The sequence below is a fragment of the Vipera ursinii genome, assembly GCF_947247035.1.
Source record: "Vipera ursinii genome assembly, chromosome: 1".
Lineage (NCBI taxonomy): Eukaryota > Metazoa > Chordata > Lepidosauria > Squamata > Viperidae > Vipera > Vipera ursinii.
Window position 1 is genome coordinate 85,613,054 of NC_139512.1, and position 26,706 is coordinate 85,639,759.

Below are 26,706 nucleotides of genomic sequence, written 5' to 3' on the forward strand. Positions count from 1 at the left end.
TTTACCTTTACCTTTACTGGCACATTAGGAGGCATTCCCCACCAAGCTCTTCTCCTCCTCCTCCTCCTGGGTTCTCAGTGCAAACTGAACTGTTGTTCGTAGTAGCCTGGCACACTTTTATCCTGATTTCCACATTGGCTAGCAACATTTTAGTGTGGCCATACAAATAAGCTCTTTGCATTGTATTTTCTCCTAGTGACTTAAAGGACACTGACACACTTTTCTTGGCAGCCATATGGTTTGCTGTTGCCAGGTTCTGGGATGTTTTTGGATTTCCCAGACAGATATCTTATCATTAGATAGAACCTTCTATTCTCTATTATCCTCCCAGTTGCTAACCAAACACAACTTTGGTAAGTTTTCATGATCAGAGACAAACTACCAGATGCTGAGACAGCACAGCAGATTTTTTTGTGTGTGTCTGTAATAATCTGAAAAATAATAATCTGAGCATAGCTTTGAGAAGCCTATCTCTGCTCACGCACCATGTAATAAAAGGAGAACTATACAACTGGGTTTCATCAGCATAATGATGATACCTGATTCCCTTCAAGTAGGTGTTAAACAGAAGGGAAGCGTGTAGAACAGGGGTCTTCAAACTTGGCCCTTTTATGATTTGTGAACTTCAACTCCCAGAATTCCTCAGCCAGCATGCCTGTCTGAGGAATTCTGGGAGTTGAAGTCCACAAGTCTTAAAAGGGCCATGTTTGAAGACCCCTGGTGTAGAAACTTGCAGCATCCCACAGGTGAGGGGCCACGGGCGGCGGGGGGGGGGAATCTCTCCCTGCCAGTTGATATAGATGGAAACTGACCACAGAGAACACAGAGGCCAACTACCATAAAATGTTGCTTCCCACTCCCAGCCCCAAAAGCAAGTGCAAAAGGACACTGGGGCCAATGGGAATGAAGGCTGCCGAAAGATCAAGTTGTATCAGAACAGATGCAGTACCCACATCCTCACTCTGCCACAGTTCATCAGCAGATGTGATCAATGCTGTTTCCATTCTAAAGTCCAGCCTGAAACTCAACTGAAACAAATCTACCTTTCTTAAAAAGGTAGAGACTGGACTGTCAGAGCCTTGGTGGAGCAGTGGGCTAATGCCTCCTTAAGTAACACCAGCTGCCTGCAATTAGTGCAGGTTCGCATCCCACCAGGCTCAAGGTTGACTCAGCCTTCCATCCTTCCGAGGTAGGTAAAATGAGGACCCAGATTGTTGGGGGCAATAAGCTGACTTTGTAATAATGCCGCTTGGGGGGGGGGGCAAAAGCCCTAATAAGCAGGCATATACATAGAATGAAGGCTACTGCTAAGCACTTTGGTTTGTGCTTAAATTGTAAGCCGCCCTGAGTCTTCCGAGAAGGGCGGGATATAAATGGGATTTTAAAAAAAAGTAATTGCCAGGAGTGCTGGCAATAACTTCCTGAATAGAGGGTGTACTAGAGACACCTTCAAGATCAGGAAGACTATCCCTGGTTCGAAGGAGTTGATACCCCCACATGGACCCAATCAGAAGTCATGTCCCAGGTGGCTCTCCTTCCAGGGGAGGCTTAGATCTAACAAACAGACTGGAGAACTGTCCATTTCTTTCTAAATTACAGAATCCATCCGGATAGCCCTATCTCAAGCAGTGGGGTCTATCCAACATACGAGGCAAGATATTTTTGATTTATTTTTTGCCCACACAAATATTTTGATAATTGTGCACGGCATTCCTTAGAGTTGTGAACATTTCAAAGATGCTTCAGAAGAAGTTTCTCAGCCCGGGACAGAGCACATCACAGCAGCCCAACTCTCTATGTCGACTTCACACCCAGCCTATCGTTGCACTCGAACGCTTGCAAAGGAATGATGGATAATTTTTCAAAGTCAGATGATGCGATTGCCAGAGAATTGCAAAACTGCCCCTTGAGGAGGTTGGGAGATGACACAAGTCGACCCAAGTGTAGTGTACTTTTAGGAAGCAGGTGAGCCCTACTCGGCAGGAAGGGAGGTTTTAGGAGGGAGGGGCACCAGCTATGCTCGCGAAGAAAACACCCTTAAGCCGTGCCTTTCTGGCGCGCTTCCTTTCCCACGATGCGCGCAGAAATAATTGTGCGCGTTAAATAGCAGAGGGCGGCTGCTGATCGGCCTATTCTCCCCCGCCTCCGGCTCCGAAAACCGCGGAGGTTTTGAGGGCTCCGCTCGCTGCTGGTTCCGCTTTGCGTTCCTTGTCAAGTATTCGTGGAGAGAGTTGGGGACGCGCGGTAGCCCCAGGCAGCGAGTTCACCTACGACCCACAAAACGACGAGCCCACGAAAGTCCTTTATCCACGTTCAGGGAATCGAGAAACCGGGGTGCTAGGGGAGAAACAGACCACAGAGTGGAATCTGGGCTTGCTCGCTTGTCGTCTGGACAGTCGCGATGGAAACACGCTGGGCTGGATTTTTCCGGGCAGGCAGCCGGCGGGTTCACGTGTTTATTCTGTTGGAGGGTGGAGGTGGGGGGGCGGACTTGGCTGGGCATGATGGAGACTGCAGGGAAGGCGCCGGGGGTGAGATGCAGAATTCAAGACCGCGCCAGGAAGTCGAAGCGGTTGGATTGAAGCGTTTTAATTGAATTAGCACCACCCGGTCATCAAGGCAGCCCCACGCGTCTTGCCTTGGTCGTCGGCAGCGCTGCCTTCGGAGAAGCGCCTCCAATGGACTTCAGGGGGCTGCTCTTGCTCTTAGTCATTTCCTTTCCCCCTCGAGGGAATCCACCGTACATCGGGGTGCCCAACTTTGGTAACTTTACCACTAGTGAACTTCAACTCCCAGAATTCCCCATGGCTGGCTGGAGAATTCTGGGCATTGATCCATAGGTCTTAAAGTTGCCCAGCTCGGTTACTCCAGCTGCCCATTCTCTGACTGCCCCTCCACTTCGAATGTTCCTCGAAGTGAGCGTTCGCTAACCCGGAGTTCTCCCGAGGTGGTGATGTGTGTGGATGTCCGTGTCCATCGTTCCCAGCAGGAGGGCAATTTAAGAGTGAGGCAGCCGAAGGACGCCAAGAGAGGCCAAACGGTTCTAACTCGAGCTTTGCGGGGTTATTCGTTAGGAAATTTGAAGCCCCGATGAAGCAAATCCGGTTTGACTTCTTCGAAGGAAAAGTGTTACCTGCACTAATCACTCCTCCAGGTTGACAAAGGAAGTTAATCTCATTTAATTTCAGAGAGTTGACTTCCAAGGTTACACGTTTAGAATAAGCACAATCAGATTTGCTTGGATGTTATGAGAGAAGATCGCAAGGTGTGATCGAAAAAGTTTGCGACCAACTTAAAAGCGGGGGGGGGGGGTTCAATTGGGCCGTCGTGGATGCTATTTTTGACATTTTTTTTTTACCACACCCCGAAAACATCCCTGGGAGATTTAGAAGACTGTTCTTCGGGAATGGCGCGGAACCTCCCCACGCATTGGCCCTACTGGTTGAGGTTCACGGTAGTAGGAGTCCAAAAATTGTGGTTATCGTGCTCTCCACCTTTGTTCTAAGTGTTGGATTGGTTTGTTTGTTTGTTTGTTTGTTTTTTTAAAAATACTGTCTTCTCTTTGTCTGAGAAGAGCAAGAACACGTTTGAAATAAATTACTAGATCGTCGATTTACAGAGGCTCAGCCTGCGCGTAGCCGCCGCCTCCTCGTCTTCCTCCGCTCCATTAAGTAACAGACTCAAAAGTGCCCTTTGATTATTACTTTGGGGCTACAACGAGAAGAGCCGGAGTCCATAATCAAAACTATTTCCAGAAAGGACCGTTCGGCCACATCTGAGATCCCACCCTCGGTTCGAATGTGACCACATCAAAGTGCCCCGTTGATGTTGTTTTAAGTTCGCCAGACAACTTACCGCGTGCAAAAGGGAGATTTTTTTTTTAAAAAAAGGGTTGTTTGTTTGTTTGTTGAGTGGCTGTACAGAAATAAAGCGGTCTAATTGGGACAAGAGTGTCTGAAAACTGCGGGCTGTTCAAGGCGGGTTAGCCTAGGTCAGGGGTAGGCAACCTCGGCTCTTTTATGACTCATGGACTTCAACTCCCAGAATTCCTGAGCCAGCTTGGCTGGCTCAGGAATTCTGGGAATTGAAGTCCATGAGTCATAAAAGAGCCGAGGTTGCCTACCCCTGGCCTAGGTGACTTAAGGGCGCCAGGACGGCAAACTCCGCACTCTTTCCTTGGAGCCAAAATCATTTCTGGGGTGGACGGGGGTCAGGAAGCGGAATCGGCCAGGAGTTACACGCCTCCTTTGTAAGGCTGCCCAGCTAAGGGCTGGTTGTACTGGCTTTGTTCGATGCTGAAGGCAGCAAAGATTGAGGGGCGACGGTGAAAACAAGGGAACCGGTGACCATGCGCTCCAGAGACGCGCCGTCGGAGTCCCATTTCATAAGAGTAACAACAGGCAGCTTTTTCGCCCAGCCTTTCAGGCTGCCTTCTCCAACTCGGGGCCGTCGAAAGGCCTTGGGACTACAACTCTCATCCTCCTTGAGTCACGTTGCATTTAAGGCTTTCGGTTCATTTGAGAGCCAAAGCTGGCATAGAAATGGATTCGGGCTGGTGATGGTGGGGAGGGAGGGAGGGAGGGAGGGGGGGGCGGCAAAAAAAACTTTTGCGAAGCGAAAAAGATCTGCTGCCCGTTTCTCACCGGGATCCGTGCTATTGAGTTTCCACCCCACACTGACGGGTTCCCTATATTTAAAGATGGGAGAAGGCTGGGGGGGGAGGAGGAGGAGGAGGAGGGGAAGAGGGGGGGAGTGTTTAGACAATGCCTTTTGAATGCGCTTTCCCAACCTTTCAAAAACATCGTGATAGTGCCCCTGCCAGCGCTAGTAACCAGATACGACTGCTATCCGTTTTACATCCCAGTTTTTCTAAGGAAGAAAGAAGATATTTGTTGGTGTTTCTCTCTGTGTGTTGTGCTTGTCCGAGCCAGCTTTTGAACCAATGGGAAAGACATACATTTTTTTTTAATGTTGTTAACTTTAGGCAGGATTACATTCCAATACATGCGTATATATAAATCTTTCCATAATAAAAATATTTTTAAAAAACGGTTAAACCAAGTGCTTATCAAACTGGCCACTTCCATAGCATCAAAATTTTCAGTGAAATATTTGTGTGTGTGTGTGTGTGTGTGTGTGAGAGAGAGAGAGAGAGAGAGAGAGAGAGAGAGAGAGAGAGAGAGAGAGAGAGAGAGAGAGAGGGAATGGGAGGGGGGATGGAGAATGAATATATATATATATATATATATATATATATATATATATATATATATATATATATATATATATATATATATATATATATATATTGCCTGGACTTTTATGTTTAAATTTTGCATTTGGATTATTTTTGCTTGGCCTAGGAAGCAAGCAAGGTTTTTAAGGCTCGCCCCTCCACCCCCAGCATGCACTCTCTTTATAGGTACACAGTACTTTAATGTCTTGGATGTCCTTAATTTTAATAAAGGTATGCATATATTTTAAGACATCACTATGTCTTTATAAGTACACAGTACTTTAATGTCTTGGATTTCCTTAATTTTAATATAGGTATGCATATATTTTAAGACATCACTATGTCCTTATACGTAAACAGCACTTTAATGTCTTGAATGTCCTTAATTTTAATATAGGTATGCATATATTTTAAGACATCACTATGTCCTTATACGTAAACAGTACTTTAATGTGTCTTGAATGTCCTTAATTTTAATAAAGGTATGCATATATTTTAAGACATCACTAGTAGAGAAAACTAAATTGGCTGAGCAAGTCATCCACCCCCTCAGGTGTTTATAATAGACATCTACTTCAAAGTAACCTCCACAGTATTTGGTGCATCTTTCTAGATAAATGAGTATAGCATTAGGAGTACAGCCACATTTTTGAATATGTTGGGACAAATACCAATTAGGGTTTATTGGGAGAACATTGGTTAATAATTGTTATTGTTCAAGATTCGGCTTAAAATGGCTTTTAAAAACATTGAGATTTGTATGAAGGATTTAAGTGTTAACAAGCAATCCTTAAAGAGATTATTTTACAGCGAGTTAGGTAAAAGGCTGAAAGATTAAATCGAATGTAACATCAACACCCATCTAATTATAGCCGTGTAATTTTTATAAATGTGTGTATATGTATATGTATATATGTGTGTGTTTCCCTAGCAAAATGAAAAAAAGGGACCAAAGTTGTAGAGCTTGAAGTATTTTCTTCCAGCATTCAAGATAAAAGGAAACGGTTTAAATCACCCAAAGAGACTCCTCTCTGTGAAGTCTTCAAGTGTGGGTGTTTGGTTGTTTTGTTTTTCTATCCGCCTCCCGAGATGGCAGACAAAACCTCTTTCTTATGCTTTCTTTTCGTTTCGAAAGTATATTTTTAAAAGCTCCTTGTACATCACTCATCCACATCACTCATCCGACACACTGGGCGAGCAGGGAAGGAGAGCCGGTCACGTCCGGCCCCGAATGTCTGCTTGAAGGTATCTAACATCGGGACGCCTCTGATCTTTGGGTCTGGAGGCGGCGTTTGTTTCGTTTGTCTTAGGAACGGTCCAAGGAACAGGAAACAAATCGACCCCTGGGTTGCTGCAGTGTAGGAGACTGAACTGGGCTAAGTGGGCGAGAGGGACATCTGCAACAGACCATCACCTGGCCCACGTGGGAGTGCGTTGCGCGTGAACCAACGAAGTGCAAATACGCCCAGACCGACGGAGGGATTTTCTTCCCCGCAACTCGGCTGCAGAGCAATTATTTGCTGCCGAACGCTTTTTCTCTTTACGCACTGTCGAAATTTTCCCCCTCGTCTCTCTGGGGAATTTAGGAGCCCCCCCCCGGTTGCCCGCCCTCAGTTTCCTCTCCTTCCCCTCTCTCCTCCTTCCCGTCCCCCCTCTCTCTCTCTTTTCTCTCCTCTCTTTCTTCCCTCTCTCTCTCTCTCCCCCTCTCTCATTCATGAGTCCTTGAAACCGGTACCCTGGCCGCAGCTTCTCCTCCTACCAATTTTAAGAGCTGAGACTTCCCTCGGCATCTTTCAATTCGCTCAGATCTAAAACAGATTTGGGTCTTTAGGTGGCGGGGGGGGGGAGGGGAGGGAAAGAGGAGGAGGAGGAGGAGGAAGAGGAGGGGGACCAAATCGACGCTGATTGAAACAAATAAACAAACAAACAGCACAACCCCCACCCCCCGCTCGTCCCCCGCGCTCCCAGCGAAAGGCGCAGCCACCAAGGACGAGTAGCCCAGTGGTCCCGACCGGATCCGGTGCGCCCCGTGCGACTCCGGCGGGCTGCCTCCCCTCCAGCTCAGACCTCTTGAATGGCTCCGGCGGGGCTGTCCTCCGCTCCAAGCTGAGCGCCGCCTCGGCCATCATGCACCATGGTGACCACCTGGCTCGTCCTGCTGAGTCTCTTGCGGGCGCCGGGCTTCCTCGGGCTGGCGGCTGCCGAGCTGCCCTCGCCGGCTCCCGCCTGCGCCCGGGAAGAAGGGCAGGCGTGCGACCCGCGCTGGCGCAGAGATGCCGGCGGGCGCGGCGGCGTTTACGAGCATCTCGGCGGAGCGCCCCGGCGCAGGAAGCTCTACTGCGCCACTAAGTACCACCTTCAGATCCACGCCAGCGGCAAAATCAACGGCACCTTGGAGAAGAACAGCGTTTTCAGTGAGTACCCCGGGAGGGCTTGTCTCCCGTCCCCTGCCCGTCCCCCCGCAGCTGGCCGCTAGTCTTAGCCCCCCCCTTTGCTCTCTCTCGCTCTGGGCGTTGGATGGAAGAGCCCGGGGGGCTCGGTGGGGCTCTGCTTTCCGAGGCAGCAGCGTTTCTGTCCTCCTCCGATGCCGGGGCTGAAGTGCCGTTCGTTTATGTCATAACAAAAAATAAAAATAATTTTTTTTTGTCACCTGTCTGTTCTGGGAGCTCAAGGCGCTTTGCAGCTCTCCCGTAAGAAGTTGGCGTGGCAGGCAGTCGCTGGATTAACTTGGTAGGAAAGTCTATTCAGGCCCCCCGAGTAAGGCAAAGCGGGTCAGGTTTATCGGTTGAGAGATGGTGCCAGCCAAGACCACGGGCTTAACCTAAAGCCAGACTGAAGCCACAACAAGCATTTCAGAGCCTGCCCGATCCATATAACAAAGGCGATCTCCGGGCAAGATCTAGTCTGGATCATTTCACCAGAGACAATGCGTCTGTCTGCAGCCAGGAAGTTTTAGTGGGGCTGGGTGAGGAAAAATTCCCAGGGTTTCAATTCCGCTTAAGCATACTGGGGAGAAACAACTGGGAAAAAAATTCTTGGAATAAAGGAACAAATACAAAACCCCAAATCCAGGAAATATATTCCCAGCAGGAAATTTATAATAGTTCAGATTAGTTAACCTTCTTGGTACCCGCTGAAGGCAAAAAGATCAAGAGAATATGTGCCAGGATAATCAGTTCTCCAGACTGACCTTGCCAGGCAGTCAGGAACCTCCCAAACATGACAGTCAGCACTTAAGAGATGCTTGTCCTAACAGCAGAGAAGGTTGCTGTTTTCAACATATTAACATTGTTTCTTATTTCTGGAGCAACTAAAAAAAAACTTCTAAGTTACAAGGTTGTTTGTGATCTGGTACAATACAGATTCTCCTGTTACCTCACCAGTGAAGCAGACCTAGGCTGTTAGGAGCACAGTATAGACCAGAGACTTGAAATAACACAGTGTTGCTTGGAAGATAGTCTTAGAATTAATACTATTTACCCCCAAAACTATTGTAGAATACCCTGGGAAAGAGTTGGTTTCATTCACACTGATGTCTGAGATTGTAGGTTTTAGCAGCTTTTGAACTCTCTTCCTCTACTTCTCACTTGCTATAGTGAATATTTTGTGGAAACTTAGGACATAAGGTAAAATAGTCTTTGAGGAATGCAGGTATGGAAGAAAGAATCTTTCACTGAATCACAATTGTCGCTAGTTTGGTAACACCTAACATCTTGGACCCGATCTCCAATCAACATGGAAATATTATCTGGAGGGCATCAGGTTGAGATAGGCTAGGCTGGTTTGTTGAGGATGAAAGGAGCTTGTCTCTGGTTTGGATGATGAGAATGGAGGATTAGAAATGATTTTGTGTAATCGGATTATGTTGTACACACAGATCCCAGGCTATTCCTTCAGATGCTTGGCTAGAATGCTTGAAGCAGAAGGAAAAAAGATTTTCTTCTTGAAATAGAACATTGTTCAGTTTGCAGAAGTGGCATGTAGAGTCCACTGGGACTTACCTCCTTGTGGTAAGCCTTTCCCTTTTTGTCCCCGCTCTTAGAAATCTTTGCATTGTACCTCTGCTTTGCCCGCTATCCTTTTCCTCTCTCTAAGGATACATACAGTTCTGCAGTTGGGAGCCTCGGGTTAAAAAAAAAACAACAGAAAATCCAAAAACCTTAAACTCTGGAATTTGCAAAAGACAAGGATAAGTGAGTGGCTGTCACTTGGTTTCTCTGTCCAGAAGGTGTGATTTCCCATGGCTCTTTAAGTCTTTAGATCCCTTCTTCCCTTTATGACACAAGGCTGGATACTGGGGGTGGAGAGTCAGAGTAACCATCCCAAAAGATGTGTAAATAACACGTCAAGATGACTTTCACACTTCAGTCTGTTCATCTCATCCTGGTGTTTGGCTTTCTCTTCCCTCCTTTCCTCCAATTAATCTTGTTTTGTTTGTCTTGGCAAAGTTTGGGTATTTAGAGCAGAGGAAATTATGCCCCGTTTAAGGAAATAGCACTTACCAGCGACAAACCAGTTGTAGAATACACTGTTCTCCTTTGCAAGGTAGACATGGCACTTCAGAAATTGGACTGATTGCACACCTCGTTCATCTCTTGGCACCCAAGAATACTTGGTATATGTGTATGACAGGCACCAAGGCAGATTTTTCTATCATTTCTAGCAGGCCTTCTTATGCACATGTTCCCCTCTCAGTGAAGTATCACTGAGAGCATGATCTAGCCAAAGCTTCCAAAAAAAAAATTACTACTAATTAAAACCAATTGGAATAGAAAGTGTTTAATGTCTCTGTAACTCTTCTAAATGATGGAATATAAGGATCTGAACAGACATCCGACTTTTATAATACAGCTTTCTATGGTTGACTTTGTAAAAAAGCATCCTTGTATCCCTCTGGGACAGACCTAAATAGAAATGACTGACAATGAATGAAAGAAAGCATTTCCCCCCCCCCAAACATTCAGTAGGCCAAATCTCATGTGTATATAGGATTCTCTGTTATATTCTGTTGATATATGCCAGCTACATTTCAGAATGCATCACAGAAAAGGGTGCCGTTGAAAGGGAATGTTGAAGTTTTAACTTCAGCCTTCTAAGATGTACCGTAGAATAGCTAAATCTTCATTTGGACACTTCAAATTGATCTCTAAGCAAAGGATCTCGTTTGCTAAATGTTTTCAGTTAGAGAGATGAAGGAGAGATTAGCAGGTACCTTTGCATCTTCTGAATCTATGGCCTCATGGATAAATTCACAAATGTAAGCATCACTGACAGCAGTCTTAAGTGGAGCTTACCTATCTGAAAGGACCCTATTGGCTCAAACAACAGCTCTATTAACACTTTAAACATAATATGTTTAAATATTGGCAGTCTACAACTATGTCTTTAAAATCCTTAAAATCCAGAAACCGCTGGCAGTCAGTTTCTACCCTGAGTGTCCTCCTTTTCTGCAGTTATTTGTATGAAAATATTCCAGGTATACTGTAGATAGGAACATCTTTTCGTTTCTTGATGTAACTTTGTGCAAACATAGGTGTGCACAATGATGTCTGAATTTGAGGCTTTCTTTCTATCTCTGATATACTCTATTGCCATAATTTCTGCCAACAGAGTTATGCCAGTAGCAGAGATACAATTTATATTAAATCCCAAACAGTATAATTGGAAGAAGATTATATTCTGAGAGTTCTATGGACACATGTGCTGTTGCCAAGTCATGTTTAAAGTATTAACAGAATTTCAAAGCTTCAGGATCTAAAAGGTTGAGTACATGGGACAGTAACAGTGAAAGGGAATTCCTGAAATAGCTGGTGGCATCATTTGAAATGTAAATAATAAATTTCTTCACGTATCATTTCTATGCTATTATTTTTTCTCAAATGTTTGATTATTCCACATAAAATTAAAGATTCTCTCCTCAAGAATTGCCTATAAATGTAATATGCATGTGAACAGGTATGTAAAAACATGTATCTTGTGTCTTTTTTGAAATGACTTTTTTATTATGTAGTGTTCTGTGGCCTTAGAACAGGGGTAGGCAACCTTGGCTCTTTTATGATTCGTGGACTTCAACACCAGAATTCCTGAGCTAGCCATGCTGGCTCAGGAATTCTGGGAGTTGAAGTCCACGAGTCATAAAAGAGCCAAGGTTGCCTACCCCTGCCTTAGAATGACACACACATACTTTATCTGTCTCTGTCTCTCTCCATATCACCATGTGTGATATTATTATCAACCCAAATTAATCCTCTGCACAGTATAGGCATTTTCATGGAAAGTTATGGACCATGGTGTCCTGTGCTGGTCCAGTGCCAGATACATATTTCTCAAATTCCAAGTCTAAGACAGAAAGAAACAGGGAGACAATCCAACTTCCATTCCTAAAGGAAGACGAGAACTAATTAACATTAGTTCTTCAATGTATGAGTGTTATGTATGTGTGGGGACATAGGTGTGTGTAAGCATGAGCACTAGTTAGAGAACAAGGATGGCCTGTATCTCTCAGACTTTTTTTGCTACTCAGTATAATGTTTTAGAACAGTCCTTTGATAAATAATACGTGCAATCTTCCTTGGTTCTTTCATGGATGAAAAAAAGTTCCTTTCTCTGAATTGGAGGCAGACAGCCACTTTGTCCTTTCCCCAAGGATACACTGACTTCCAACTGACTAACCCCCTTCATTGTCCAAGCTCTTAGATGTGGCAGTCTCTTTTTCTTCCTCCATTTTGCCCTCCAGAAACCTCAACAAGCGTATTGTCTCCAAATGGGCAGCTTTGTGGCTTGTTCCAAGAAGCCAAGCACTCCTGCACCCCTAAGAAAGGCATTAAAGGGGATTTAAAGTTTTTATAGACATATAGGATTAGGTGAACCTCTAGTTCAATGTCAGAGCCTTTCTTTCTTTCTTTCTTTCTTTCTTTCTTTCTTTCTTTCTTTCTTTCTTTCTTTCTTTCTTTCTCTTTCTTTCTTTCTTTCTTTCTTTCTTTCTTTCTTTCTTTCTTTCTTTCTTTTGAAACAGTTCAGTCTCAATCAAATAGCTGTGGATTTACTAGTAAGGGTTTGTTTCTAACAATTCCCATCTTATCGTCTATAGTGTTGTCATTTTCAATCATCCGGATTTGATTATGAACGTAGGAGTAAATGCTGGCATGTTGTGCGGTGGTGTTATTAAGCATAATGATTTCCACATGGAAGTAACATTTAAGATAGTTTAATATTACTAGCTTAAGAGTCAAGAAAATTAAAAAACCTGAGTCTAAATTCCTGCTCAGTTCAAGTGTCAGTCAATAGTACATTATTTTCATTTTTTTTCCTTGTATTAAAATGGGAAGATGGGGAATAAAGTGGGAATAAAAGGGATTTAAAGTACTTTGCATAAAGAAATGCCAACTCTGAAGATATTGATTAGGTTCAAAATGTTGGTCTAATGATCCTCAGAAGGCTAGGCTGCCTTATCATTTGAATGGTGGGGAATGTTTTACAAAATACGGTAAACAAAAACTTAAAGTATGAAACAAAAATAGTCCAATGAAATCCAGTGGGCTCATTTCTGAGTAACGGGAAAGGATTTCCCTCTGATTTCTTTGACATGTAGTAATTAAAGCTTTTAAAATTTGTAAAATAACAACAGTGCTAATATAAAACAAAATCATACATATGTGAACCATCTAAATAGATCTTATATTTTCCTTTTAGGTATTCTGGAAATAACTGCAGTGGACATTGGGATTGTTGCTATCAAAGGCTGTTTTTCGGGCAGATACCTGGCCATGAACAAAAGGGGCCGACTTTATGCTTCAGTAAGTACTATTTAAAACAGAGGCATCTTAACTATGGCAAGCCAGCTGAAGCATCCTCCACTAGAGTGCCCATCTTTTTCAATAGGGATTTAAACTCTATTGTAATCAAAAGGGCAGAAATACTAGGTGCCTATGGAGGAACATTTGTAAAGAACAAAAATATGTGCTTTGGTTTTATTTGGGGGATTAAGCAGCCAATACCCAGAATCCTTTAGCTGAAACATGATTGCAAGCATGAGGCACACTCATTCACTTTTCATGTGTGCAGCAGGTTAGGAATTCAAATAAACCTACTTACGCATTAAAAATAAAACATTTATGTTTGGGGACCCCTGGTTTAGGGACCGTAAACAACTGATTTCAGGTAAGGATATCAGTAAGGAACCGTAGAACTGATGAAGTGACAAGGATGCTTTTTCAAAAAAAGGAGAGGAAACTCTGCATAGGAGTCCCATTTGCAAAAAAAGTTTTTAGAACACATAAAGCTGGGATCTAAAGGCAGAGATCTGGATCCAGAGGCACTTACAGGTTGAATCATTCTGCAAATCCCTGGGTTTCAAAGATATTGCTCTGAAGGCACACTGGAACAAACTGGGAATCTACTCTGTAATATTCCATAATAGGATTAATATAGCATATTATTTAACTGAGCCAGTGGTGGGATCCAAATATGTGAACAACCGTTTCTCTGTGTGGATGCTGCTTCCGGAAGTCCATTCTAGGCCTGGGTAACAAAAAATTAGCTACTGGTTCTGCCGAAGTGGTGTGAACTCGCTGAATCCCACCACTGGACTGAGCCTTCACACAAGCGGAAGAGGAGCATTTTTTGTCATAAACCTTGCATAATTTGTGCCTTGGATATTCATTTGTTTTCTCTCTTTTCCTGCCTATCTTAAAACAACAACAACAACTCCAAAGCATAGGAACAATAGCATCAGTTAAGGTGATTGAGAGAAATTATTATTTATTTATTTACTATGTAGACTTATATTCTACCTTGCTTAGCATAGCACTAGAATATATTTATCTTTCCCCTTGACACTGGCATCAGATAGTTTTCCTTTCCAGGTGAGATGTTGAAATTGATGAATGAGCTAGTTAAAGCCATCATCAATCAGTTACTGGAGATCAAATCAAAGAAATGAAATAATTGGTCTATTTTAATACTGTCACCCCCAAATCCACACAATCTTAACAGAAAATAGCTCTTGGAAGCATTGTTGTGAATAAGCCACAGGAGCTCTCTAAATAGCAAATAAGGAATAAAAGAATCCATTCATTTTGTGTTTTTTTTTTGTTAAAAAGTGGAAATTAAGAGTCACCACTTCTATAAAGAATTCTATTCTATACAGAATTTTATTTAAGCATTTAAAGTTGTAGAAAGTGAGGCATATGTCCTTGGCTGAGATATTCAGGAGCCATTGCCAGAGCAAAATGTTAAAGTATTTTTTAAGCTCAGAGGAATGAGATAGCATTTGGGAGCAACTCATGCAGAAGCCTCCCTAATTCACTTATATATAAGGAGGAGAAAGAGGTAAGTACAATCAGACTTTTATGATTCTATTATTACAAGTAGTCTTTGCTTACTGACTGACTTGTTTAGTGACTGTTCAAAGTTATGACTATTGGAAAAAACAGCTTTGTGACCAATCCTGGCATTTATGGCCATTGCACCATCTGTGGTCATGAGATTGCCACTTGGGCACTTTGCAACCAGCATGCATTTATGACTGCTGCCAGAATGGGGCAACTTGGTGTGGCCAGCTCGGTGTGGCCAGCTGAGCATGGCCAGCTCGCCACTGCTAAGTCATCACAGGACAATTCAACATGGACGATTTCTCACAGTAACAACTTGGCGTGGGCAGCCACAGGGAGAACTGGGTGGGAGAGTGGGTGGGCAGAGTAGCAGCAACAGTGGGGGCTTCCCATTTTCCCACACCCCTGCTGCCACTGTTGCCATGGGGCATTCGTTAGCAGTGGTGGTGTTCAGGGTGTTCAGTGGCAGTGAGGGTGGGCATGGTGGGAAGACAGCAGAGGCTGGGTGCAACCCATTTGACACATATGCCACCACCACTGCTGCTGCAGGCCATTCATTGGTGGTAGCAGTGGACAGGATGAGTGGCAGAGAGGTAGTGGAGGCAGGTGCATTCCATTTTCACACACTCCCACCACTTTCGCCCCTGCATTGAGTTCCTGTTTGGCCTGGCAGCAGTGACAGTGTGGTATGTGAAAATGGGAAGTCCCCAACCACTGCTGCTACTCTGCACTCTACACTCTGCCCACTCACTAATCACTTGGGTCTCCCTCTGGCTGTCCCTGCCAAGTTTTCCCCATGGAGAATTGGCCATATTGAGTTGTCCTAAAACAACTTGGCAGTGGTGATTTGGCAGAGGTGACGGTGGTTGTGCCAAGCTGGCCACTCTGAGCTGGCTGCACTGAGTTGTCCTAGATCTGACTGTTGTAGCCTCCTGCAGTCACATGTTTGCCATTTGCAAGCTTCACAACTGGCTTGCAACAGACAGCATTAAGGGATAACATGCAAGAGAAATTGCAAGTCACAATCATACAATGTCTTGCTTAAGACATCATATTAAACTAATTGTGGTGATTTGTTTAAGGGCAGAAGCAGGTGTGCTGTCATAAGTCTGGTACAGTCATGTGATTTTTTGCTTAGCAACCACAATGCTTAGTGATGGAATTGTCAGTTCCAATTGTGATTGGTAAGTGGAGGACTATTTATATATCTCAATCTCAAAGTTTTAACCTTCCTGTGGAGTTAAATTTTCTGGTCTGGTCTGCTTAGTAGGACTGACAAAATTTCTGGTGAAGAAATATCTTACATGACACCCAAATGATGCTCACTGAGCATTGGAATCAGGGAAGGGGGGGGAGGGAGGCTGGGTGTCAATTCCTGTCACTCTGTATAATTTATAGTTTCCCAGCTTTTGTGACAAAAGAACGGTGGGCCAAAGTTGTATTTAGGAGCAATGAAGTGCTCCAGTACCAGGAGGAAATCATGATTTATTTTCAGCACAAATGGAAATACACGGGAGTAATTTGTGAAATTACAGGGTATGGTCTAACAAACCTAGCATTCCATTACTTAAAGGATTGTGTGGAAGGGAGGAATCTGTGAGAAAACTAGATGCTATGCCCAAGAGCCATGGAAGGAGCTGTTGGGTGGTGATGATCAGCAGAATGTTTTTGGAGGCCTTGACTTGATCCTTAAGACACTGAGGAGTTTGAAGTTCTGGGAGAGAATGAATGGCCTATGGGATGGAAAGGGTTGAGAAGTGTTTGGTAATTAATATGGATGATAGCTGTATCACAAATACAGCTGTCTAGGTGGCTTCAGTCAGCAACATTTGAGTGGAAACATGAACTAAACTATAATAAGCAAATTCAGCCATAGCTAAAAGTCAAGCCAGTTGTCTCAGTGATGTATACAACAACCACAAAGATATTGTTTTAATGTAGTATTTGTTATTTTCATTTTACTGCTGCAGAGGACAGTTTTAATTCTGATATAGTTGAAATAAAAATGTATGGTTGAATCTAAGACTTTTTCAGCAGTAAGATTATTCTTATGGTTTCAGAAAACTTGAAGACGTCTAAGGACTGGAGAATGGACACAACATGGAATAAAATAAGCTGTTTAGAGAAGTGATCAAATACCACCAAAATAGCATTGAACCCATGATAGATAAGTTATAAAATCCAAGTGTCTATGGAGATTCTCAATCATCCAGGTCATGGTTGTCCCGAAGGTGTTTTTTAAAGAGGCAACTGGAATTTCTTGCTTTTCTTTGAAGACGTTTCGCTTCTCATCCAAGAAACTTCTTTAGCTCTGACTGGATGGTGGGGAATGGAAGGATTTATATTCGTTGCAGACAGCTGCTCATTTGTATTCTTTTAGAGAGTCATTGGGGCCACTTGGAGGTTTATCTGGGTCCTTGGGGGTCACCTGAGTAGTACAAATGGGTGTGGTACCTTCTTATAATTGCTGAAAGGACTATGTTGTAGACTGAAGAGGTTACAAAGTTTGGAAAGTTGTAATCATAGATTATAGGCAGGGAGCTAGCATTCTTAACAAGAAAAGAACATTTGTGAGGAAGGAGAAGTGGATTAAACCCTTCTATAAATTCTCATCAATGTGTACTTTTACATAGATAAATTCTGGACAATTGGGACATTACAGAAAATGTGTGCTCCAGGAAAATAGTTGAAAGTGCAGTCACAACATTGACCTGGCACAGAGTTTATATGCTTTCTCCTCTCCATCAGCATTTGCATGTTTGTCAAGCAAGTAAGGAAGATGCTTCTGATGTGGGATGGTCAGCCATGGGGAAGTTGAAGGTTGTGAGTCATGCATGCTGATGAATCAAAACCGATCTTTTCCCCATTTCAGTGAATGTGTGGATTTGGAGTATGAAGCCATTCAATTTCTGAGCCTATTGAAAAAGGTACTAGATTTCTCCCTCCAGTTGTGTCTGACTTTAGGGCACAGTGCTCATCTCCATTTCTTGGCTGAACAAGCCAGTAGTGTCCGAAGAAGCTTCTGTAGTCAGGGTGCCAGCATGAATATATGCCAGAGCATAAGGAAAATGTAATAGGGATGCTAAACAAAACCAAAGGGACTCCTGATCATCCCTACTGTGAGAGTGGGGGAAGGCTGATCTTGCTATCAGACATCGTTTTGACACGGAACATGCATCCCCCCTGCACATCAATAGGCATGACATATGCAGATACAGAGGCACAGACATAAAAGTCTTCCTGTTGGTATGAAAAAAGCACCCCTTCTTTACTTAAATAGAAGAGACTCTGCTTACTCTGGTGGTGCAGTGGTTAAAAGAAGTATTGCTAGCAAACTTAGCCCACAGCCTGGAGTTAGATTGTTGTGAACAATGGCTACTTTAATTATTTTGTGCTGAGAGGCCTTACTCTTTCACAAGTTCATTTGGAAGAGAGGGTTACAGCTTTGCCCACATACTGTGCTTCCCCAAAAGTAAAACCTACCCTGAAAATAAGCCCTAGCTTGATTTTTGGGGGTGGGCCTCATATAAGCCCTTCCCTCCCAATAAGCCCTAGTTAGGGTGGGGGTGGGTTTGTGGAGCTGGCCCACGTGCCCTGCACCCACTTACCTTGCAGCCATGCCTTTCCTTGCCAACCCACTTCTTCTGTGGCATCCCCAGACCTGCATTTCGTAGCCAGGCCTTTCCGGAAGGTCTCTGCAGCCAAGAACCGAGCTATGGATTCAATCCATAGCTTGGTTCTACAAGGTTGAATCCATAGCTCGGTTCTTGGCTGCAGATGCCTTTGACTGCAAAATGCAGACTGGAGAACGAAGCTGCTCCTTTGGCCGCAAGAAGAAGTGGGCCGGCTGGGTGGGGCTGTGGTACCGGAGGTGAGTGGAAAACACACACACACACACACACACACACACACACACACACACCTAATATAAGACCTGGGGCCTCTTTTGGAGGCAAAAAAATAAAAATAAGAAATAAGACCGGGTCTTATTTTTGGGGAAACATGGTAGTAGTATTAAACTAGATAACTTTCCTACTGCTATGAATAGTCAGAACCATCAGTCAAAACACTCAGCTGTCTGAGGAGAGGAATTTAGATTCCCCTCATTGTTAGCTAAATTAAAATTGTTGATAGTAGCTGTACTGGGAATGGAGAACTGGAAAAAAAGAGTACTGGGAGCATTAGCATACGGTAGAAGAAGAGACCTCAGGAAGCGTAAGTGAAGAAGGTCACCATGTCTAATTCCAGATCAGTAAAAGTTCTCTGATAACTGAATTATACAAAGCTCTCCATTCCATATCAGTGTTCAGTGAGACGTCTAAAATAAGTCCAGCGTAAGTTGTGGCAGTGATGATGATGATGTTATCTGTTCAGTCGAGTCTAACTCTTGGTGATTTAATGGGCCAGGTCTCTCCACATGTTCGGATCTTGCACTATTTCTTTGAGTTTTTCTGTGCTCTGGTGATGTCAGCTTTGATTATGTCCATAGCATTTAGACTTACATATTGCCCCATAGTGTTCTTTGATAGATTGGTTTTCTTTTACTGGTTAAGTCTTGGTTAACTCTTCCAAACATAATTGCTTTCTCCAGTGAATTTCCCCTTGTGATAGGGCCAAAGTAAGTGAGACACAGTTTCGTGATTTTGCCTTCTAGTGATATGTTTGGTGTTATGTGCTCCAGTACTTGCCTGTTAGTCACCTTTGCTGTCCAAGGAATATGCAGGAAGCTTCTCCTGTACCACAACTCAAAGTAGTCAACCTTCTTCCTGCCTTGCTTTTTTAAGCTCCAACTTTCACAACCATAGGTAGCAATGGGGAACACAATAGAGTGGACTAACCTACATTTGGTTTCCAGCCTGATCACCTTGCCTTTCCGTATTTGGCTCATGTTCATCATTGCTGAGTGACCCAATGCAATCCGATGTTTTATTTCTCTGTTCCATTTACCACTTTGAGCTATCTGTGATCCTAGACAGTGAATTTTCCCACACATTTTCTCTCTTCACTGTCAGTTTCTATTTCCTTGCAGTGATAATAATAATATTTATTTATTTATTTATTTATTTATTTATTTATTTATTTATTTAATGGGACTTATATGTCGCCCTATCTCCTAAAGGACTCAGGGCGGCTAACAACAGTAAAATACAAGTAAAAATACAAATATTAAAAATCAAACTATATCTATAGCCCCAACTACAACTAATAAAACCTTAAAACCATATTAAAAAAACCCTTATCATCAGTCCATGTCGGCCTGTTGGAAAAGAAATGTCTTAAGGTCACGACAAAAGAACCGGAGGTCTGGGGTCATCCATAGCTCCAGGGGAAGCTGGTTCCACAGGGCAGGTGCCCCCACATAGAAGGCCCTCCCCTTGGGGGTCGCCAGCTGACATTGTCTCGCCGATGGCACCCTGAAGAGGCCCTCTCTGTGTGAGCGCACAGGGCGATGGGAAGTCATTCTTGGCAGCAGACAGTCCTGTAGGTATCCCGGGCCTAAGCCATGTAGGGCTTTATAGGTAAGAACCAGCACCTTAAATCTCACCTTAAAATAATAATAATAATAAAGTTGGAAGGGACCTTGGAGATCATCTAGCCCAACCTCCTGCTTAGGCAGGAAACCCTATACCATTTCAGACAAATGGCTGTCCAGGCTCTTCTTAAAAACTTCCAGTGTTGGAGCATTCACTGCTTCTGGAAGCAGGTTGTTCCACTGATTAATTGTTCTAACTGTCAGGAAATTTCTCCTTAGTTCTAGGTTGCTTATCTCCTTGATTAGTTTCCATCCATTGCTTCTTGCCCTGCCTTCGGGCGCTCTGGACAATAGCTTGACTCCCTCTTCTTTGTGGCAGCCCCTGAGATATTGGAATACTGCTATCATGTCACCCCTGGTCCTTCTCTTCATTAAACTAGATATGGTCATGAGCTTGGTCTTTTTGATATTCAGGAAGAGGCCAAAATTCACACTTTCTTCCTTGATTTTCTTGATCAGATGTTCCAGGCTTCTTGGGTTTGGTTGTATCATCAGCATATTGAAGATTGTTGTTCTTTCTTCCACCAATCTTTACCCCAATTTTGATTCTTACAAATATAGTTTTCTCATGATCATTTTGGCATACAGATTAAATAAAAAAGAGAAGAGGATGCAACCTTGTCACACTCTACCCTAAACCAATTGGTGTTTCCATATGGTGTTTGCACAGTGGCTTCCTGATTTGTGTACACCAACTTGACTAGATGTGCTGGTCCCCCTGGTCTTGTAGGGCTCTCCATAGCTTCTCACAATTAACACAATCACTTTCGCATAGTTGATGATGCACATGTAAATAATGTTCACAAGATGTTTCCATGATCCAGTGCAACTTTGCAATATAATAATAATAATAATAATAATAATAATAATAATAATAATAATAATAATAATAATAATAATAATAATAATAATAAGAAGAAGAAGAAGAAGAAGAAGAAGAAGTTGGAAGGGACCTTGGAGGTCATCTAGTCCAACCCCCTGCTCAGGCAGGAAACCTTATACCATTTCAGGCAAATGGCTGTCCAGTCTCTTCTTAAAAACCTCTAGTGTTGGAGCATTCACCACCTCTGGAGGCAGGTTGTTCCACTGGTTAATTGTTCTAACTGTCAGGAAGTTTCTCCTTAGTTCTAGGTTGCTTCTCTCCTTGACTAGTTTCCATCCGTTGCTTCTTGTCCTGCTTTCAGGTGCTTTGGAGAATAGCTTGACTCCCTCTTCTTTGTGGCAGCCCCTGAGATATTGGAACACTGCTATCATGTCACCCCTCACTCTTCTCTTCGTTAAACTACACATACCCAATTTCACATACCGTTCCCTATATGTTTTAGCCTCCAGCCCCCTAATCATCTTTGTTGCTCTTCTCTGTACCCTTTCTAGAGTCTTGACATCTTTTTTACATCGTGGTGACCAAAATATGGTTGCAGGTGCCATGACCTCTTTGAAAGCTAGCTTGGATATCTGGTAATTCTCTTTCATTTGTTGGTGCTGGACATTGTTGTACAATTTTAAGCAGAACCTTGCTGATATGAGGGATAAGAGGAATTGTGCAATAATTGGATCTTTAGAGTCACCCTTTTTCGGCAGTGGAATTAACACTAAACATTTCCAATCCTGTGACCATGTGTTTTGATTTCCCAGATTTTCTGGCATAGGTCTCTGATGACTCTGGGTGGTACAGATCTTAATAATTCTGCATGGATAACGGGGGTAGTAAAAAGTTATACATTGTGATGATTAAACAAACGACAGATACTAAACAACCCAGTAGCTGGAAAAACTCACTTTGTAACTTTGCTGCTTCTAAGTCCAATCTCCCTTGCAGGCATAATGGGAAGAGACCCCACTTGACCTCCTGAAGGAAAGTCAGGATATAAATTTAAAAAGTAAATAAATAAATACATACATAAATAAGCCACCCAAGTCAGCTTATAGGGGAAATGGGTGGCATAAAAAGTTTAATAATAATAATAATAATAATAATAATAATAATAATAATAATAATAATAATAATAATAATAATAAATTGCTTATGATGTATCACGGCAACCATTGTTTTAACAGGGAGCCCTTGGCATATGTATTGAAAGTCCTAAAACAATATATTTTGGGGGGATTACAACACCAGTTTGAGGTCTACGTAGTACAATTAAGAAACTGTTGGGGAAATATGACAGAGGGTACATGAACACATTTTTATTTAATCTGAAATATCCAGTGTAGAAATACATTGCTTAAATCTCAGAGAAGATTAGACTCTTGATTGGAATCCTCATAGATCCTGTCTTCCTAATATCATACCACATCACATCACAAATGGTAAAATAAATAATAAATGGCTATAGGGTAAATTATGTTATCTGCTTGTCTAAATGTGGTCTGTGTTAGTGGTCTACTTATGCAGTACACTTTCAAGCATGAGATTTGCAACCTTGATTTTACAGGAAGATTTACTCCATCTGCTGGGCTGATTGAGAATTCCTTGCAACTTTTTTTAAAAAATACATCATTCCAGAATAGTAGCAATTATATTTAGAAATGTAGATAATTTAGAACTGCAAAATAATGAAATATGTGGGGTCTGGAAAGTAAATGAAGAAATGCATCTATGAGAAATTGGCATAAAAAGAAGTTCACAGATAGCTTGCATCTAGATTTTAAGTATTTTATTTTATTTATTTTTCTTTTATTTAGATTTATATACCGCCCTTTCCCAAAGGACTCAGGGCGGTTTACAGGGCATTTAAAAAACAGTCAATACAAACGTTAAAACAAATTAAAAGAGATTAAATAGAACCCTGAGAAAATTAAAACCCACTTAAAATTAGAATTAAAAATATTCTCAGCCTGGGCCAGAGAGCTCGAAGAGCCAGGTCTTCAGGTCCCGGCGGAATGAACGGAGGTTGGGGGCAGTCCTAAGCTCCGCAGGCAGCTGGTTCCACAGGGCAGGCGCACCCACTGAGAAGGCCCTACCCCTGGGTGTTACCCACCGGCAGTCTTTAACCGGCGGCACCCTGAGGAGGCCCTCCCTGTGGGAGCGCACTGGACGAAGGGAACTTGATGCTGGCAGCAGGTGTTCCCTCAAATATCCCGGACCCATGACATTTAGGGCTTTATAGGTCACCACCAGCACCTTGAATCTCACCCGAAGGGCAACTGGAAGCCAATGCAGCTCGCGGAGTAGAGGTGTTACATGGGAGTATCGGGAGACCCCCATCACAACTCGCATGGCCGCATTCTGCACCAGTTGAAGCCTCCGGGTGGTCCTCAAGGGCAGCCCCATGTAGAGAGCGTTGCAGTAGTCTAAACGGGAGGTCATGAGCGCATGAGTGACTGTGCGTAGGGCATCTCAGTCCAGGTAGGGTCGAAACTGGCACACCAGGCGAACCTGGGCAAAAGCCCCCCTGGTCACGGCTCCTATATGGTCTTCAAAAGTGAGCTGCGAATTTAACTGAATACTGCTACCATCCTTGGTTTTAAGGGAATGGAAGCAAAACTAACAGTGTGTTAGTTTGTTTACAATAACCAATACTTTGTTAGTTTATTTACATATATTCAGTATTAGAACTTTATTTTACTTTTGCTAAGTAATGCAATGCTGTACTTCATTTCTAAAATGAAGGCTGGAAATTAGAATACATGGAATTTCCAACAAATCTCCAAGATACCAGTTAAAAGAAAAGTAAACCAAGCTATTAGCAATATAGGAAAAATATTGTCACAATATATAACTAGGGATTACCCAATCATTTTTTTTAAAAAAAACTTTATTTAGAAGATGGATAAAGGGCCCACTAATTCTTCTTGCCAATAAAATCACCGGTTTCAACAAATTGTAGTAATAGAATATGTACTTAATTTCAAAAAATATAGTTATGGGCCATTTCTATCACAGTTATAGATTGACCTAGGAAAAGAGGATGATCTGGACCCCTTTCAATCATGGTTCAGGCCTAGGTATGAGACAAAGAGAGTATTAGTTGCTCTAAGGCAGGGCTAGGCAACCTTGGCTCTTTTATGACTCGTGGACTTCAACTCCCAGAATTCCTGAGCCAGCAGGAATTCTGGGAGTTGAAGTCCACGAGTCATAAAAGAGCCAAGGTTGCCTACCCCTGCTCTAAGGGATGGCTGTTGGTGAGAGATGGATGGGAGTTGTATACTGCTCTGATCTTACCAGCCCTATTAGCAGCCTTCAGTACCAGTGACCACCGTACCCTTCTGGACTTCCTGCAAGTATTCGGTACTGGGGGCACTATTTTGTAAATGTTCTATTACTTCCTTAATAGTGGTTTGGTTGATGCTGATGGTAGAGACTGAGCCAGTGGCTACTCCTTTGCCTCATGGCTTAGTTCTTTCTCCCGTAAGAACTACTTACTGGACAGAACAACTGTCTGAAGCCACTAGGAGAGGTCACTAATCAGTTTGGGGTGTGGTATCATTTACTATGCTGCCCTGGGGCAAGACTGAAGATGCTGGTGATATCTTGTCCCCATTCCCGGATCTGGATGGGACAAAATAGGCTAAATTTGAACTAAATTTGACTGAGTTGCTGTTTATACATTGTGGCTCTCTGACAACATCTAGTGTTGTTTCTAGATAAGGAAGCACTGCTTCTGAAGGAGCAAGGCAATGACTTAGGGTTCTTTCTGGATTCATGGCTACTGCTAATTAGGCAGGTGGAGGCCAGGGGCCTTGGCCAATGGCAATTGGTTTACTTGTTGCAATCCAACCTGAAGTGGGAGCTACATTTCCCTGAAGTGCAACAGTGAAGAGGCATCTACAATAATTCATGCCCTGTTCACCATCCACTTTAGATTACTGTATTGGGGAATGAGACAACTTGCCTTGGCCAACTCCCCATGGCCAACTTGTCATGGGACAACTCACTGCGGGACTGTATCAACAAATAGTTAATTAATTTTGATGGAACTGTGGCCAATAATAATAAAATAAATTCAAAGAATTTCCCAAAGAAATTCAAACCAGAAATACAAGAGTTACAATGACTTTGCTGAAAATGTAGTGAGTAATGATAAAAGTAACTGAATGAAATGATTAATACAGCACTGAATTATCCAATGGCAAGTTGTCCTTCAGCGAGTTGGCCACAGTGAATTGTCCTAGACCCTATTAGGGCTGTCTCAGAAGACTATCTGAAAAGAACAATTAGTTCAAATGCAGTGGCCACCTATTAGGTGGCACACATCACAAGGAATGAATTACACCTGTGTTTTGGGTCCTCCATAAGCTTCCAGTACCCTTTCAGGTGCAGTTCAAAGTGCTGACTTTGACCAATATGATTTGGCATCTAATTATTTTTAAGACTACATTCTCCAATTGTAATAGCGCAGCTCATTCAGTTATCCTGGGAGAACCAATTGGTGGGCTCCTACTTCCCACTGTGAAGTAAGCTGGGTGTGGGAGAGTTGAAGCTTGAAGACTGTTCCTTTTCATTGGCAGAGCCAATCTCAGCCTTCCAGATGAGATTAGTTAGGCTAGTTCCTTGGTTGGTTGTTTTGGAAGAGGTTGAAAACAGCTCTTCAAAGATATTTTGTGGGCTTAGTAGTTACCATCTGAGCTTCTATCTGTGTTCATTTGGTTTTCCTTATGAGATTGTTTTTTATAGGTGTTTATATTTATTCTGGAAATTATGCTATGTATATTTTTCTGTTAACCACCAGAGGTCCTAGTAAATCATGGTGGCTTACAAGTCAAATATGGGTTGCAGGAGTAAGAGAAATGTAGTCTGCCAAAGTGATATTCCCTGGTAGCATCAGACAGAGGCTTCTACTTTTCATTCTCTGTTTGGCAGTGTGCATATAAAGCTGGGCAAAGTATGATCAATCACAGGATCAGTCAAGAAGAGATTGTAATAAGCTTTTTTGCTTTTATCGTCTCATTGTCACTGTCCCCATTACATAGAGAAAGGCAGGAAGGTAAAGACTGATATATAAGAACAGGAGATGTCATTGGATATCAGATCTCCTTTATAAATAAAGGGAAGTCGCTTTTGTGTTGGACCTAACTGAGAGTTTTCATAAGAACAAATGCAATGAGCTTTGTATCTTGCAGTTGTTAGTGCCACTTTTTGAAAGTGATGGTTTGTGTCCTTGTTTTTCAGGAAACCTACAATGCAGAATGTGAGTTTGTGGAAAGGATTCATGAGTTGGGCTATAATACCTATGCATCCCGCTTGTATCGGACTGTGCCCAGTGGCACTGGCAGCAAACGCAAAGCTAGCGCTGAGAGACTCTGGTATGTCTCCATCAATGGGAAAGGACGACCCCGGAGGAGCTTCAAAACCCGTAGGACCCAGAAATCATCTCTCTTTTTGCCTAGGGTGTTGGATAACAAAGACCATGACATGGTCCGACTATTCCATACAAATGCTAAGTACAGAGAAAGCCTATTGAAGCCAGTAAATAAGAACCAGAGAAGAAGGAGAGGACACTAGTAAGCATTCTCAAGTGGGGCAAATATGATGGAAGATGAAAAAAGCTACTATTCCATGGATATTGTTGGCTAAACCATGTTGGCACAGTAACAAATGACTCCATGTACACACACACACACACAGAAATATGTATTTGCTAATAGATAGTTTAGATGTG

The 26,706-nt window shown here is 42.9% G+C and overlaps 1 protein-coding gene across 1 annotated transcript; it reads left to right on the forward strand.

Annotated features, from left to right (window-relative positions):
- Positions 1–7,370: 7,370 nt before the first annotated feature.
- FGF3 (fibroblast growth factor 3) lies at positions 7,371–26,549 on the forward strand (the record flags this gene model as incomplete). The annotated part of the gene is made up of 3 exons (XM_083350402.1): positions 7,371–7,650; positions 12,929–13,032; positions 26,217–26,549. 3 exons carry the CDS (start codon positions 7,371–7,373, stop codon positions 26,547–26,549), a joined length of 717 nt encoding a protein of 238 aa, XP_083206528.1.
- Between the last annotated feature and the right edge of the window lie 157 nt (positions 26,550–26,706).